The 16,809-nt window shown below is 40.1% G+C and overlaps 1 protein-coding gene across 1 annotated transcript; it reads right to left on the bottom strand.

Moving 5' to 3' along the window:
* Positions 1-8,421: 8,421 nt before the first annotated feature.
* On the bottom strand, positions 8,422-10,601 carry rx2 (retinal homeobox gene 2). Its single transcript, XM_067253727.1, has 3 exons — positions 10,313-10,601; positions 9,013-9,266; positions 8,422-8,865 (listed from the first exon to the last, which is right to left on the bottom strand). The coding sequence occupies exons 1-3, from the start codon at positions 10,599-10,601 to the stop codon at positions 8,422-8,424; spliced, it is 987 nt and encodes a 328-aa protein (XP_067109828.1).
* Positions 10,602-16,809: the final 6,208 nt, after the last annotated feature.

The raw sequence follows: 16,809 nt of genomic DNA, 5'->3' as shown, positions 1-16,809 counted from the left end.
GCAGCGTGCTAGCTTACGTAGTTTGGTACCAACAAGTCGCACACGTAGGTACGGTCCTCTTCTCTTCTTTTTTGACTGACTGACCGCTGATCGCATCCAACTTAAAGGTTCATATGCGCCACCTATTGTGCAGGAGTGTATGGCCATTCAGAGTAAGCTTCAACAAAAAAACGAATTTCCGGTTCATTTCTTGCATATTTTCTGAAAGTTTCCTTTTATATTATAATTGAATATCTATGTAAAAATTATATATCTAAAATACACATAATTCTTCTGCCTTTTTCCAACAACTTCAGATAATTCTAATTCTGAGGTTTTGGTCCCATTAAATTGCTTTCAAAGAGCTTTTCTTCTTTATTCGATATTTTGAGATGGGATGGGTTGGACTGTATAAAATCCCATTCAAGTCAGTTAGTCACCCCCGGTCGCAGCTCACTGAATTAATAATTAACCAGTCCAGATCACGAATAGTAGTCGGTAAATCAGTGTCTGGAGCTATCTAGATTGCTAGTCGTCTGTAAGATTCAGTTGTTGTATTTGTCAAACATAGCAATGATTTAGCTGTAGTGTTTATTTGAGCCCGTCAGACACTTGCCAATGCAAAGCAAACCAGGTACACAGATAGGATCATGCTAAATCTTGACAGCATATTGTATTTCTTGCATCTGATCATGTGTGTAAATGTTGAATTTTGATCGATATATCGACTGCATTGGACAGTGTATTACCATTCACTCAGTGCACTCAGGCAAACACACTTTCTAAACATGAAGGTGCCTGTGGCTCAGTTTGCAGTTTTCAATGTCAGCGTTCTGGACACTGGCCATTCATTTGATATTATATCTGGCCAAAATGTCAGCCTTCAGGACACTGGCCATTCATTTGATACTATATCTGGACAAAATGTCAACATTCTGGACACTGGCCATTAATTTGACACTATAGCTGGATAAACTGTCAGGCTTCTGGACACTGGCCATTCATTTCATACTGCATCTGGACAAAATGTCAGCCTTTTGGATTACAAGTTTGCTTCATTGGTTTCAGGACCCTGGACAGCAGCATTAAATCTCACGCATGCTGTGAATATGACGGAATGGCCTGCTCCAATGTCCCAGTGTAGGCAGGCCTGTGATGGAGTTTTTCCTAAGAGAGTGAGTGGTATTTAAAGCATCAAGTAACTGTGTGTCTAGAAGGGAGGATGCATGATCTGAACATATAACCAGCATTTAAATCCGAGCATAACACTAAGATTGATTACCCAGATTGGCTGATTTGATAGCTGGTCTATAATCAAAAACAGGAAACTTACACATTCAATGGGGACACTCTAAAGTAAAGGAAAGGACGAATGCAAGCCACTCTAAGTATTTGGGTATGATTATACTTTAATATGTTCTAGAAATACAAATCTTTACACCTGTATTTAAAAATGTTCTGTAAACATGTTGGTTAGCTGGTGTGATGACTCAGATGGTCCACATGGGAGGGTTCTAGTCTTCCTCTGTGGGGAGGCCGCAGCAGCAGCAGGAAAACAATTCACGAACACGCCTGAAGAATCCACGGATGCCTCCTTTCTTACACTTTTTCAGAAGGTTCTGACTGACATCTGAAAATGACAACTCTTTGATTATATTCATACTCTGCAAGCCACAGGAGAACACATATATGTCATCACAAGAAACGATTTGGATGTCGAGATCAACAAGTAGGCCCACACTCACTACGGTTCTCCTCTGCCACGTCTCTGCACACATCTCCCAGAACCTGAATGGTCTAGAGACAAAGAACCGTGTAAGGGAACAGAAACAAAATCTACCCTACAGTAAGAACCATTGACATTATCCAGAATGAATAACAATACGTTGCAATGCCATTAAACATGATACAAAGTTGATACAAACCCCCCTCCAAATATCAATTTTTTTCAGAACATCAATAGATTGTTGTGTGTCACCATGGATTGATGGAGATCAGAGTTGGTTGCTAGGACACAGCCAATGACCACGCTGGGTTTCTCATCTGAGAGTTCAGGCTCCACCTTGGGAGCTTCAACCTCCAGGTTGCTCAGAGTCTCTTCTGAGAATCTGGATGCAGCAGTGGTCTTTGGAGACCTCGGGGAAGGCTGAACCTGGTCTGAGGTGACCTCCGTGATAACTGCCTTCATCACTTTATCATTGTGAGCCATGACTGGTTCCTGGAGAAAGTCCTCCATGGCAACTGCCAGACATCTGGCCTGGGCAGAGATCTTGGGGGCAGCCTCAGAAAGGTCTTCTTTCACTGTTAAGCCTTCGCTGATGTTGTTGTTCTGTACATAGTATAAAGGTTTACAGATTTTTGGTACACATTATATACTGTGTTTGGCAATATGTCCCAAGGAAATAGTGAGATGTCTAACTTTTGCAATTGCGGACTTTACATTATCAGCGATAGCTCTAGATGCTTTCAGGAGAAGGTCTTTCATGGAAACTTCAGGGGTACTAGCTGTGGTGGCAATCTCACACATCTGGTTGGAGAAGTCCTCCGGTACATCAGTGCCCCCGTCCCCCATCTTCAGCAAAAAGAGTATTATTTATGTACATGTGCTGTAGGTGTCTCGAAATCGAACACATACCAATGCCAGGAGGGCCTTCTCTTGAGATCTATTCACATTTATGTATTGTATGATATTAAAAACAAGACACAATTACAATACCTCCATGTCATCCACGATAGCTGAGATCATAGAACAAGTCACAGCCAGACCATCAAATTCTGTGCTGTCATGTCCTATCAGCTGGAAGGATGTTAAGGCATGCTCAAACTTCTGCAAGATGGCAACCACCATGTTTTTTACCACTCTGTAAGTGATGGAACCCAGTGCTGAGACATCCTGGGGAGTGAGCACAGAGCTGGCTGCATCCTCCACAAGCCTGAAGACATCTACAATGGCTGCCTTGGCCCACGGCCCCTCCATCGAGGTGAGGCTTGGCTGCTCAGAGCTGAACAGTGATCCCCATAGCTCCTCTTCTCTGTCCTCCAGGAGGTAGTGGAGAGTAGCTGTCACCAACTCAGGGACCAGCTTCTCTGCTCTTTGGAGCAGCGTTGATGTGCTTGGCACATGGTCATTTGGAGACCCTGCATCCCCAGCAGGTGGAGAGGACTCCATTTCACCCTTTGTGTCATGCATGGCGCTGCACGCAAGGTTGGAAAACAGGGGGAGGAGGAGATTTCTGACCTCAGCTTCGGCTGATGGCCTGATCATGCCCAGGAACATCTCAAGTCCCTCCAAGGTGACCTAGAGGAACAGGAAAGAGAGAGAGAGAGAGAGAGAGAGAGAGAGAGAGAAAGAGGAAGAGAGAGGGAGGGAGGGAGAATGAGAATTAAGAGAGATAAGGAAATGGTGAGAAGTCCACTCTACCAGGATTTTCCCGGGTGTCTCATGAGAAAACTTCTTGATGTTGTCTTATAGCCTACCTTCTTCCCAAACTTCTTAGAGAGACGTTGCTCCTTTTCCAGTTCTGTAAAGACCTTTCTCTCAATCCCCTCCAGCATAGGACGGCTGAGGACATGTTGAGGTCTACAGAAGAGGACATGTGTGACTGGACACACATTTTCAGTGAATGTTATAGAATTGTAAAATGTGAGAAGTGTAAAGCTTGCTTACATTGGTCCGAATCCTGCCTCTCTCAACAGAAAATCTTTAATATGCTCCAAGTTCACCTGGTCAGGAACATCTCCCAGTTTCTTGACAATCAAGAACTGTCGCATGATAGTTTTCTGCAAGATACATACTGAATTTAGTGGTCTATGGGGATGGTTGTAGTGATCATCATGCTACCAGCCCAATAGTACAATATTACCTGTCCTGTACACAAATCCATTGTAAGATTCATCATCAAGCAGATGACTATTGCCCTAGAGAATGAGATAATGTTCTGAATCAACATAAACATTATTAGATCAGATGTAGGCCTAGAAATAAACATTTTGAGATAGTTGAAAACTATCTCTAATATTATGGAAATCCAATGTAGGCCTAGACCAACCGACCACGCAGGTTATGTTAAGCATAATAGAGAAAGGTTGGAGCCTGCCTGAGAGATCATCCTGCAGGCTAGGTTAACCAAGCCTAAAATATTATAAACCGGCTCGAAATACCTCAATTTAAAACTCTTAAATAAATGTGTGTGAAGCCAGAGTAGTCATAAGTGCGAAACCTACAATAGTCGACGGGTGAGACGTAGTTCTTGTGTTAAGCTGCCATAATTATCTGTTTTTAATTGTCCTTTGACAAATGAGACCGTGCAACATAGTAGTCAGTGTTACATGATGTGACTAATGAGAGTAGGCTACTTACCTCACACTAAGAAACAAACGGAACCGTTGATTGGGGTTACTTTTTTCGATTAAATACAGTTAGCGCACTAAATATGTCGTTTAGTGGTGTTGATTTGCCCGTGAATGATACCGCCTGTATCAAAGTTCTAGATGCAGTTTTTGGAATGTTGAGTAACATTGTGACACTTTTATTATCAGGGTGCTAAGTGGCGTGAGATTACCATACCTGTCAATGTGTGTGAGTGGGTTCGTTTCTTGCCATAAAAGTAATTTTAAATAGTGGGACAAGTTATTCCTTAGGCTACTTCTCAGCGCAAGAAATACAAGGTGTTGTTTGACAGCATGAGAAATGGTTGAAAGGCGTGAGTCTCACGGCGAATGCGACACTTGAGAGCCCTGCTAATAAACCTGGCACTTGGATTCTACATTATCTGGCCAGAGCCAGAAGCCAGAATAAATGACAAAATGACATCTACGTCACAGATGAAGATGTTCAGCTTTGAAAGACTAGTTGCAAAAATGTGATCAAATGTATTTCACAATGACAAAGTATTTTTGATGATGCTCATTAGACCTGATGATTATTGACCTATGCACTTTTTGTAAAGCTCTCTTGTAAGTCGTTTTGGACAAAAGCGTCTGCTAAATGACTAAATGTAAATGTGAATTATGCATATTATCAAACATTTAACAAACTCCCTAAACCCACATACTTGTTTAGATCAGTGAATATGACAATATTACTTATATAGCTCGAATTGTGTAAAGTGTAAAAAGTTTAATCAAACTTGGGTCAGTGTTTTTGTGGTTCATATACTTTTGTATTTCTAACTTTTGTCTATAGAGGGTGCCATTTCTCAGTCAAAAATGCAGGCACACACTTTTAAATACTCGTTCCTGTCAAGCTCTGTGACCTGACCAGAATGAACTCATTAGAGACATATGTGTTTACAACAGTACATGTGTCTGAGAGAGAGAGAAAGAGAGAAAAAGAGTGTGTGCAGTGTAGCATGATCAGGGGTGTCCCCTTCTGACTGACACATCCTTTTTCCCCCAAGTGAACATTGGCAAAGGAGACAAGTAACTGGCGCCAGCCATCAAATCACCCCCTGCCCCCTGACTGATCCCCAATTATGTCAAGAGGAAAAAATTGTGTCCCTTTGAAAAGCGTTCTTAATCAAACCCAATTAATTCCGCTCATTTCCCTTATTATTTCCACCATGGAACACGTCCTCCCAGTCAGCCTGTTAACTGCAGCCCAGGCCCTAACCGAGGTCATGCTTCACCAAACAAAATAACAGATAATGTGGTAATTAGTAAGTAGTTAATGGTGTTTCTCATCCAAATTCTGAGGCCAACCTTTATGTTGAACAACTGCCAAATTATCCCCCTATACCAGGTGTTTTTCGAAAGTTTGGTCAAGTTAACTAATGCTAAACACAGAAACAGCGATATGACAATCAGAAATGACTAAAACAGCAAGAAACAACTCATCAATTAACTTCTGCATAGAACCTTCTGCACTTTTCCTGTTCCAGATTATCCTCATGCTTACTTTATGTGTTTAACAAATAGGCGTGCTATTAAATGGGAGTCAGTTGGCTGAGCGGTGAGGGAGTTGGGCTAGTAATCCGAAGGTTGCCAGTTCGATTCCCGGTCATGCAAACTGACGTTGTGTCCTTGGGCAAGGCACTTCACCCTACTTGCCTCGGGGGAATGTCCCTGTACTTACTGTAAGTCGCTCTGGATAAGAGCGTCTGCTAAATGACTAAATGTAAATGTAAATGTAAATGGTTTTGGCAAATATATGAATGATCAATAATGGAACATTTAAGCCATGTGGTCTGTGTGTGCCTCAGTCCTAAATCTGTCTATCATTCACGCTCCATACTCAATCACACCAGGCTATTAGCCAGTCACGGCCTCACCTATAAGCTCCCCGAGACCTCTCCCTGACCTGCTGTGCTGTATGTGTGACAGGTCCTTCTTATTAGAAACAACTGTCACAAGATGTCCAAATTCTCAGGATAGTCAGACAGGTGGTAAGCCCAAATTCAATATCTCAGTTCCATATCATCCTACAGCATTGATCACTTTGGCATGTCGTTGACCCAGATGGGGTCCTCCAAGTGTCCCATCTGCCCTCCTACACACACACACACACACACGTACACATACGCACACACACACAATGCACAGAGGATTGGCTGGCCCACACAGGACACTTTAGTGCGTCCTCAGGGCAATTAGAAGGCCAGGCCAGGCCTGTGTTCAGGGCCTTCTGACACCCCTGGTGAGGCCTGATGGAGTGGAGCCTCATCTGCCTAACAGCCTGGCAGGACTCCACAGGCCTGGAGGAACACAGAGCCCAGGAACAACAGGTCACCCCCAGATCTCTCTCTGTGAGCGCTTACATTGGCCCATTGTACGCCGGTTCTCATTAACAGCATTAAGTCATGTCGTGGGTCAGTAATGCATAGTGGTCAGAGGGAAACTTACAAGCTTTAACCATCTTAGTGTTTCTATTGTATCTTTATTACCATTTGCACATGGAACATGGAAGTGTGCAACATTCTGTAGGTTTGTGATAACACAGCAACTGCATAACAAACAACTAAACATAGAAATACTTTCAATAATATAACACAGTGTACAAAGATTGGCTTATTTTCTCAACAAAGTCAATCAATTAAAAAAACATAATTTTGTCATTGTTTATGAAATATTTTCTCACCCACCGTAAATCATATTTTCTATTTGAATTCTTTGGCTTTTTGATGCACTGGAGTGAACCTGAATCAAAAAGGATGCTGAATATTGATGCTATTGTTATTTAGATCTAAACTGTCACCATTTAAGAATGGAAAGAAATGCTCAATTGTAGAACTGCAGTTAAGTGTATTGTTTATAGATGACATTCTAACATATTCCTTTACAAAGCTACAAAAATGCAATTTTTGTGAAGGAAACTATTGAGGTAACATGTACGTGTATCTTAGGAATACTCTATTCAGTTTTGAATGACAAATGATGTCATGTTTTAAGGTCTAAGCCCAAAGGTCTGTCATTTTTTATGCCTGTTAGAGCCTTTGACCATTTTCTTTCAACAACCATAGACAAAGGAATATAATCAATAGCGCTTAACAATGAATCGACCCAGTTTAGTGACACATCAGGCTGCTACACACCCCCCCCCCTACCCCCACACACACACACACACACATACACAGTGAACACCATCTGACTTTGAACTCCATCAACAACCGCCACGTTCTTTGAGTCTCGTAACTTAAAAAATAAACATTTGTAAAAAGTCATGCCCGTGTCTATTTATTTTTTCACAACAAAGACAGAAATTACTACAACAAATCAACTTGCCTGTTTGGCAAGCTGTTGCATGATACATTGCATCATATCAGCCAAAAAGTAACAAATCTTAGCAAAGGAGTGGGAACCCATTGACTAAATTGCATCTGAGTGCAGCTGCCTATAAATTATGTCTATAAACCAGTCATTTTCAAGGCTTCATCTAGGAGTTTAGAGGTATCCTTGTCTTCCTAACTTACCTGGCATGACAGATGACAGATGCCTTTCATCGAACATGGACATGCTTGGCACCATCTCTACCATCTGCATCAACTAGATGCGATTACTTAGATTTGGCTTCACTTCCTTGAAAAAGATTGTAATGTCAAAATGATATTTGTTTTGATATGCAGAGATTTACTACATAACATTGTTGGTGACACTTTGTCAGTGATGTGTTCTTTAAAAAAAAACTTTTGTGTTACAGTAAAAAATTGGAGCAAGAGTGTAAATCATTTATAGAATAAAACAACAAGAAAATGATAGTTTCACTGGCCCTTCATGAAACAAAACATCCATGTCCTTTATACGCACAGTCAGACCCAAGACAAAAAAAAGTAAAGGTGTCCTCATCTCCCAGAGTCATTCAATGAGCTTTCAGTGTGCTTTGCATCCTCCATTGGAACATGAGATCCAGAGGTCGTTTGTAAACATACAGTACATTCACTTGTATCACTGTTAATATCCTCACAGTGTCTCCATGATATATCCTTCCGCCTCGCTGCAGCCATTCAATCACATATGTTGCCACGTTTTATCCATGGATTGAATGTGCTCTTTGGCCTTCATCCGCAATGCTGCAATGCTGGAGCTCCTCTGGTCCACGTCCTCCATGGGGAACTTATCACTGAAGTTGGAGGGACATTGATAGGGTGGAGGGGGCATGGATTGCATACCTTGGACCATGCCCGGGGGTGTATTGAGGAAGCCATGGCTGGTGTAGGTAGGTTGTAGACCCTGCCCAGGCCCCATGAACCCTGGGATACTGTGCATGGGGGGGCCGCTGGGCATTGGCGAGGTCAACCAGGGATCCAGGGGTAGGGTGTTGCTCATCGGGCCTACATTGGAGGACATGGGGGGTCGATTGAAAGACAGCATTGGCGAGTCGTGGAGCTTCATGCTGCTGGTGTCCATCTTCTCCTGACGTCGCCATTTGGCCCTGCGGTTCTGGAACCACACCTAGGGAAGATCGTCATGGAGCGTATCAGATGCATTTGCAAGTGGATTCCACAAAAAAAATCCATACCACCAAGACACAGAGCTTTACAGACTACATATCATATGACTGATATTTAGGCTAGTTATTGGATAATGAGAGCCTCATACCTGCACACGGACCTCTGGCAGGTTGACCTTCATGGCCAGCTCCTCACGGCTGTATACGTCAGGATAGTGGGATTTCTCGAATGCTCTCTCCAGCTCATGGAGCTGGTATGTGGTGAAGGTGGTGCGGTTCCGTCTGTGCTTCTTCTTGGGATTGTCTTCCTCGGGCGGCTCTGGAGACTTGCAGTCGCTGTCCACCTCTTTCTGCAGGTCACTCATTTCTCCCTCGCACTTGTCACTGGAGAAAAGGCTCGACTCTGGTGGGAGAAAGTGAAACGGGTACCACTCAAATTGGACAACTACCATATCTGTTGCTATTGTGTTGAAAACAAATTAACTGCTTCAGTTGTTAAGGAAGCCAACATTAGAGACATTGGCAAGAGACATAATGGAAGTATGGACTTATGCTAACAAAGTTTGGTAGGGTTCTACACACCAGTTAGTCAAAGAAGTTATAACTTTTCAGCACATCGGACAGCGCCTGCTAAACGCAAACAACTTCAAACAGCAAGTTGTTCAGCTCAAATATCGGTCAAATTATTATTTGAAAGTATTATTTGAATTATAATTTTGAAAGTAAATTCTTTACTTTCAAAAGAAACACAAGACAGATTGTCTTAAGATACAAACCTGCAGTTGCACTTATTTCAAGAAATTCTAAAATGTTAGTCAATGCTTTTCCATCTAATCAGTCTCATTTGTGAAAGTGAACACACGATGCAGCCCAGCCAACCTTCTATACTGACAAACGTCTTTCTCTGCATTCTGGGATGTCGGTAATCTCACAGAAACAGATGCTGCCTGCAATCCTCAAAGTCTCCACATTACAAACCTTAATCTAGCCAAATACTTTGTTGGGTAAAGTCTATCCAGCCTGTCTTTTCTAGGAAGGATTGAAGTGTAAATGATCCATGTGTGCCTTGTTAATCAATTTGGAATAGTCCAATCACTGGCTTTGGAGTGAATAAGTAAACTTTTCAATAATTCCTCAAGTAATCCAGCCATTTCTTATTTGCTTCTGATCATGTATTAAACATGAATTCCACAATAACCTTGACCCTAATAGTATAATACTATCATATAGTATAGTATAATATAAATTGATGCAATTGAAATCCCTGACCTGGTTCTAATACTAACATTTGGCACTCACTTCTACCAAACCAAGACTAAACTTGCAACTTGCAAACTTGCCTTTGAAACTTAGCAACTCATATTACAATGCCAAACATCAGACAGCAACAAACTCAACATTCCAAATGGTGTTGTTTCTGAATGAATGAATTATGACCGGAGGACTCACCATGAAAGGTTAAGTTCTGTGTGCTATCGACCAGGCTGGGAAGATGTCCATAGGGATTGGACGGGACCTGCTTCCCCTGGTCCTCCAGCTCCCCACTGTCCACTTTTTGGCCCCTTACATCCCCCACAGTGTTGAGTAAAGGGTCCTGGTCCTTATTGAAGCCTAGGATGACATCAATGCTGTGGACACGGCCTCCTCCACTGGACGCCCCTTCTTTTACCATGTCATAATTGTCTGGTGACAGGCAGCCATCATCCACCATTCCCAAGGTACCCATTGACAAATGCATCCGAACCCTATTAGTTTCTCTCTCACACGCTCTCTCTCTTCTTTCAGCGGAAACCCCACCAGGTACAACACGTGATAGCAACTGACCAAGTGGTCACTCCTTACATTCGTAAGGATTAGGAAAGAGCATGAGAGGGGAGGGTTGTAGGTTTGCGTCTCTCGGCTACCCCTCTTGTAGGGATGAATTTCCAGTCTGCAAAATGAAGAGAGAAAGAAAATTAGATCATCACTTTCTCCCAATTATTGCCTAAACTCGCTCTGTTCAAATTGAGTTATGGTGTTGCAACAGAACTGGTTCCCAGTTTTAAATGCCCCAAAAAGATGATAATACCATCAAATCTTCCTGAAAAAAGGAATCTAAATACATCTAGACAAGATGCATGCATTGCACAGCCACTTTTTTGGCTACATTTTTATTTTTTACTCTGTAGGGAAAAAATAATAAAATGACAGAATTTAAGTCAAGATCTGCATGTATATTACAAAGGATCTTGGACGATATAAGATTTTCTTAAAATCATGCCATCTCATTCTCACTATGGAAACCCAAAGAAAGAAATCAATATAAAGTTTTCTAGTTTGAATCGACAATATTTTAAACATAAATTCCTACTGTGACTCATTACACATTACTTTACTTACTAATATATATTAAATATAAATTAAAATTCTGCAGCATTTAAAGCTGAAACTAGTTGTTCCTATTGATTAAAATGTTCAACAAAAAATGGGAAATACTTTTTGACTCCTGATTAAGGAGATGAAATGAAACCCTTCAATTGCACAACTTTTAGCAACTTTTAGACATCTGGGTCAAAACAAACCAAAGAAAAAATACGATAATTTTGATTGACACATTACAACTAAAATAACCAACTTAATTTGAATGTGATGAAAATTTAAATATGGATGAATGTAAAAATTCCTACCTCTTTTAAGTTTGCTTAAGGCTATATACCGCACACATGTTGCTTCTATCTCTGAAGTAGGCGAATGACAGCGAAGACACTTCCGCTCAGCATATACTCCTCTCTCGGGCTATAAGTCCTTGAAATCCTAAGCACACAAGTGAGCAAAGCAACAACAACTGAAACTCAATGTAACAGGAAAATGAATGTTCTCTCTCTTGAATAAACCCTTCTTTAATTGTGCAGAGCACAGGGGCTTGTAAAAGAATTGAAGTAAAAAGAAAGGATTTAAGAGGTTTAATAATTGGAATCCTTCCCCTTTAAGAATGATTGACAGTTGTTTTCTGGTCAAGTAATTGCTCCAAATGTGGCCTGCATTCAGCCCACAGAGGGAGGCCATTGCTAATGAAGCCTTGACAAAACTTTCTTTCAAAAAACTATTGTCTAAAAGATAATGGCTTTCACTTAGAGTTTTTGCTAATCCCTTCATTATAGACAATATATGAGAGACAAGACACAGAGATTGGCTTTAGCTAAACACTAATGGTTGCACACACTGAAGTGTTCACGAAAAATCTGAATTCAAACATGTCCTTTTGAAATGTAAGTGGGAAAGAACTGTGAAAAAAGCAATGAAATATGTGAATGTACTGTATGTTTAAAGGATTATAATATGCAATAGAACATTGATATCCTTAGAAATATGTGAATTAAATGTGGTACTTTTCCATTTTGGTTTTCCATTTTATTTATTTTTTGTTATTTCACGGACAATTTAAAGTAACAAACAAAAGTTTGTTGACTAGTGTCAATATACTAAAATTACAAACAATTAAGATGGTCACCTAATAGAATGTCAAGGCTGTGAATCCAATTTGTAATTACAGATTTAACTCTAAATACTGAAAACATGTAAACAGATAAAGTAATTATTTAAATCCAGACAATTACTCCACTAGGTCCATTGAATCATTATGCCTGAAACATGTTAAGTAGGTCACACCAGGTGAGTCATCAATTGTTTGATGCATAAGGGTAATATGCATTCTTACAACAAAAAAGCTATGCAGATCAGGGAATTCCATATTTACATAATACTATTTATTTCTCACATGACACCTGTTGACGCGTTTGACATTGATATGACTCTTCTCCTGAGACACTGCACAGTAATCTCTCTATATCAGTCCAGGGCTTGGATCGACTCCTTGGCACAAGTGGAATTGGCAGGCCCTTTTTCTACTGACTAGATACGTTTCCCTGCGGACAGCTGGCCACCCCAAAGCTAGGGAAGCTAAGTGTCACAGAGATCAACCCTCACATTAATGAGCCTAAAGACTTCACTGGAGATTTCCTCTGACCTCATCTGTCTAAAGATAAGTTAAAGTAGCTCCTGGGTTTCAGAAACAGCTTCATTGGAAAGGTATGAACAGGGTTGGGTGACATTTGACATTTTGACTGATATTGACTAATTGAATATCTTATATGTCATTATATGTATTGCACTTATGAATGATTGGACTTGATATTGAGCAAATGTAACCAAACTACGTGGCAAGTAGTTCATGGCATGCCAGAAATTCCTTTGGGCAAATAATCTGATTCTGTTTCTCACTTTATACATCGTGGCAGATGGCCCATTTAAAACAATAAATACAGAGCCTTGGGAGAAAGCAAAGGCAAAACAATCCTCCATGATGTGTACAACAACATCAGTTCTTCAAGAATCAAAAGCTTTGCTAAAGCTCAGACTGAGAGGGAAAACACCTGACTGCATTTGTTTTTCCAAGATGGAATTATCTTTTTGCCAAGCCACCCAGTGACTGATGGCCAGCCTCTTACAGTCTTAGTCGTGGATATGGGTGATAATCTTCGTTCAAATAAATGACTTAAGTGGTGCACCTTTAGCATGTGTACTATCCATATGTTGTTCCGTGTTGGCAGTATGGAAATACCACAGAGGCTTACAGTATATAGTACATCATGTGTAAACACACACTTTACAAATACCAATATCATCAATAATTGACATAGTTGTATACTATGGCTCCAGGCCCGGTCATTGGGGAGCAGTTTTAAAAAATTGGGAAAGGCAAAGTGTGGCTTTGTGTTATACGCTGTATGTTTTTAATTAAGACCACTGTAATTGTCTTAGTAAGGTGATTCTTCTTGGCTGCAGAATCTGCAGAGGCCAGTTAGATGGGATGATGATTAGATGTTCTCAGATGTACTAAACCACATTATATGGAGATCTACAGGTTATGAAGTGAAGAGTTAAGAGTTTTTCTGGCAACATCCTAGAAGAGTGCATGTGCTTTTGTGTCTTTATAAACAGTGCATTTAGTTTGACTGTTTTGATTATTTTTGTAATATGTCAATTTATTTTTAAATCAGCATGCAAACTTGAGAACTAAACAACTCTATGGATCCTTGTTGGATTATCTATAACAACATGCAACCTGTAATTGACTGCAAATAACATGTACAAGTTGCACCTGCATTTGTATAAATTACACAGAATCCCTTAATCTGAGATACAGTTTGACAGTCAAATAAAAACAAATATTGTTCTGGTAAAGAGATGAAAACAGTCATAAACACTAATCTAAAGCCTAAAATGTATTTAGCGAAGTAATGTTTTAACATCGGCATTTGTTAAGTCAAGTAATAATCATTTTACAAAGTTAATATATTAAGGCTGTACTTTGCCTGTTTCCTCATTATCCTAATTGGGTACAAATTGGTTAAGAGGGTACAGCGTAGCTATCAAGCTTCTTAGTTTTATCAGATGACAATTTAAGTCTGGGAGATCCTATTAGGAAGAAAGCGGCTAACGCGTGAAGGTGCTGTGTCAGCTAACAAGGGGAAAGGGGGATGGGGAGCAGAGAGGGGGAGATGGAGAGAAGATTGAAAGGAAGGGTAAAAGGCTAAGAAACTTAACATGTAATGTGTTTGTCTAAGTTATATGATACTCTGGAACTCATCTCCTTTCATGTCTCATGTTCAACCACTGTCTCTTTCACCCCATTGTTCATATAAGTATGTATGTATTGTATGTATGTATATATGTATTATTAAACGTAGGCTTATGGACTGTACAGTGTGTACTGCCTGTATTTTACTTTATTTAGCCTATGTATTTGTTAAACAGTCACTTAACATTTTAACTGCATTATCATATTCTGTTGAATAGCATTACCTGTAGAGCCATGTACAGGTAAATCCGTATATTATATCATTTACTTGAACCTCTGAGAACAGAGTGTAATTCTGTCAACATTGTTGTTCATGTGACTTTAAGTTTGGTTACCTGACGACCTGTAAGCGCATTCCCTGCTTCATTCTCTGCTTCATTCAGGATAATTGTTGCAAGCTTCCTGAGTGCTTACAGTCAACCCCTTCTGTTCCTGCCTTCAGATTCAAATAGCTATTCTGCACTACTGACTATCCTCCAAATTCATAGGGAATAACAAGTATTCAAAGCCAAATACATCTTTACACAACATATTTGTTTATTTATTCATTTATTACATAGACCTGTTACACAGCAGCCCTCTCCAGCAACCTCTGCAAAACCTGGCTACATGGAACCAAATAATGACATGACGCAGAATCTTGTTAACCTGGTAATTTGTGTACATTAGTTTTGACCCAGCTACAAATACAATAGCAAACCTATAGTACTTGTGTAACAATTTTACTTTCAAACCCAAATCAGACAGATCAGTACAGCTATTTTATCAATCATTCTCCAAAACATTTGAGTCCAGACGTGGTCATGTACATACTTAATGCAATTGACCAAGTGACATGTACTAATTGACCTAACTTGTTGTAGGCTAGATCTAGTTCTTTGATCTTCTGCAATTAAATGTATCTGGCTTCAAGCTTCTGACTACAGATCTAATTTAATGTATGCGTATGATTGTGTTAGGATTTTTTATTGTTGCAATTGCTACTACTGAGTAGAAGTGTTGAAATGAATGGCTACATTTATATAAATGTGATACGCATTGTGGTAGGTGTAAATCCTTTAAAATGCTTTTCCTATCCATTTATTTCATAAATGTGATTGTCTCTGAAACCCCCGAAAGAATAATGTGAATGCCATTCTGATTAGCTTTTGGGGGTTACAGAAATAAATATATCTATCAAGTTCTCATCCACAAACTAATCATGAGCAAATTATTTATTTTATATATAAACATTTTACTCCTAAGGAAACTTTTTAGACAAAGTTTTCATTGGTGATTTGTTTTCTTACAGTAACATGTAATCCACAGTCCCTGGCTACTTTAGGAAACTGTGAATTACTTTGGCATGTCATCTTTTAGTTTCAGTCACAACAGTCACCAACCAGATAACCCTGAAACCCCACCACCCGCTCAACTTAAATAAAGTCAATTCTGGTACGAAATAGCTGTAGGTGACAAAAAATACACAGTTATCCCTCTCAAAAATATTTCTCAATCCCCAAAGAGGAAGTGATCAATTTGGTCAATTTAGACACTGCAATGTAAACACAAATATATAACGAGATATAATCAGATGCAATATAGTAGAGCTCTCAAATAATTGCAATTGAATTGTGAAATGGATAATCTGAGATGAGATTGGTATTTTAGATACATTCAAAATAAATACATGCACACACAACACACTACATGACACAACTGCATTGTATTATAAATACACAAGTAAGTGCAATACAATTAACACACATTTACATTTAGTCATTTAGCAGACGCTCTTATCTAGAGCGACTTACAGTAAGTACAGGGACATTCCCCCGAGGCAAGTAGGGTGAAGTGCCTTGCCCAAGGACACATCGTCACGGCCGGGAATCGAACTGGCAACCTTCTGATTACAAGCCCGCTTCCCTAACCGCTCAGCCACCTGACTCCCACAAAATTGACAAATGTTTAGGTTTCAGGCATGGCTGCCAATCTTATGAGTATGTGTATGTGAATGCACAAATATGAATTGGGTATTACTTTGAATGTGTGTGAATATTTGCTAGTGAATGTATATGCATTTGTTTGCATGTGTGCATGAGAGTTTGGATGATGTACAGTTAGATGGCTTACATGGTACAGTCACTGGGAGCTACAGTCAAAGTTAAAATTAGCCTGAGAAGGAGATTAGGGTCTATCTGTCAGTCTGGCTAACAACAACTGTTAAGATTCTGCGTAGGAGGAAAAAGACCATTTGAGGTGACACCAATCGGACAGTGGATGAGTTATCAAGCTCCTCCCCTTTTGCCATGGTGACTTGCCATGCACAGTCTGAATCAGTGGACCC

Source organism: Osmerus mordax, chromosome 16 (assembly GCF_038355195.1).
Source record: "Osmerus mordax isolate fOsmMor3 chromosome 16, fOsmMor3.pri, whole genome shotgun sequence".
In the NCBI taxonomy this organism is placed as follows: Eukaryota; Metazoa; Chordata; class Actinopteri; order Osmeriformes; family Osmeridae; genus Osmerus; species Osmerus mordax.
The sequence above is the reverse complement of the archived record's forward strand: the minus strand, read 5'-3'. Positions and strand labels throughout refer to the sequence as shown.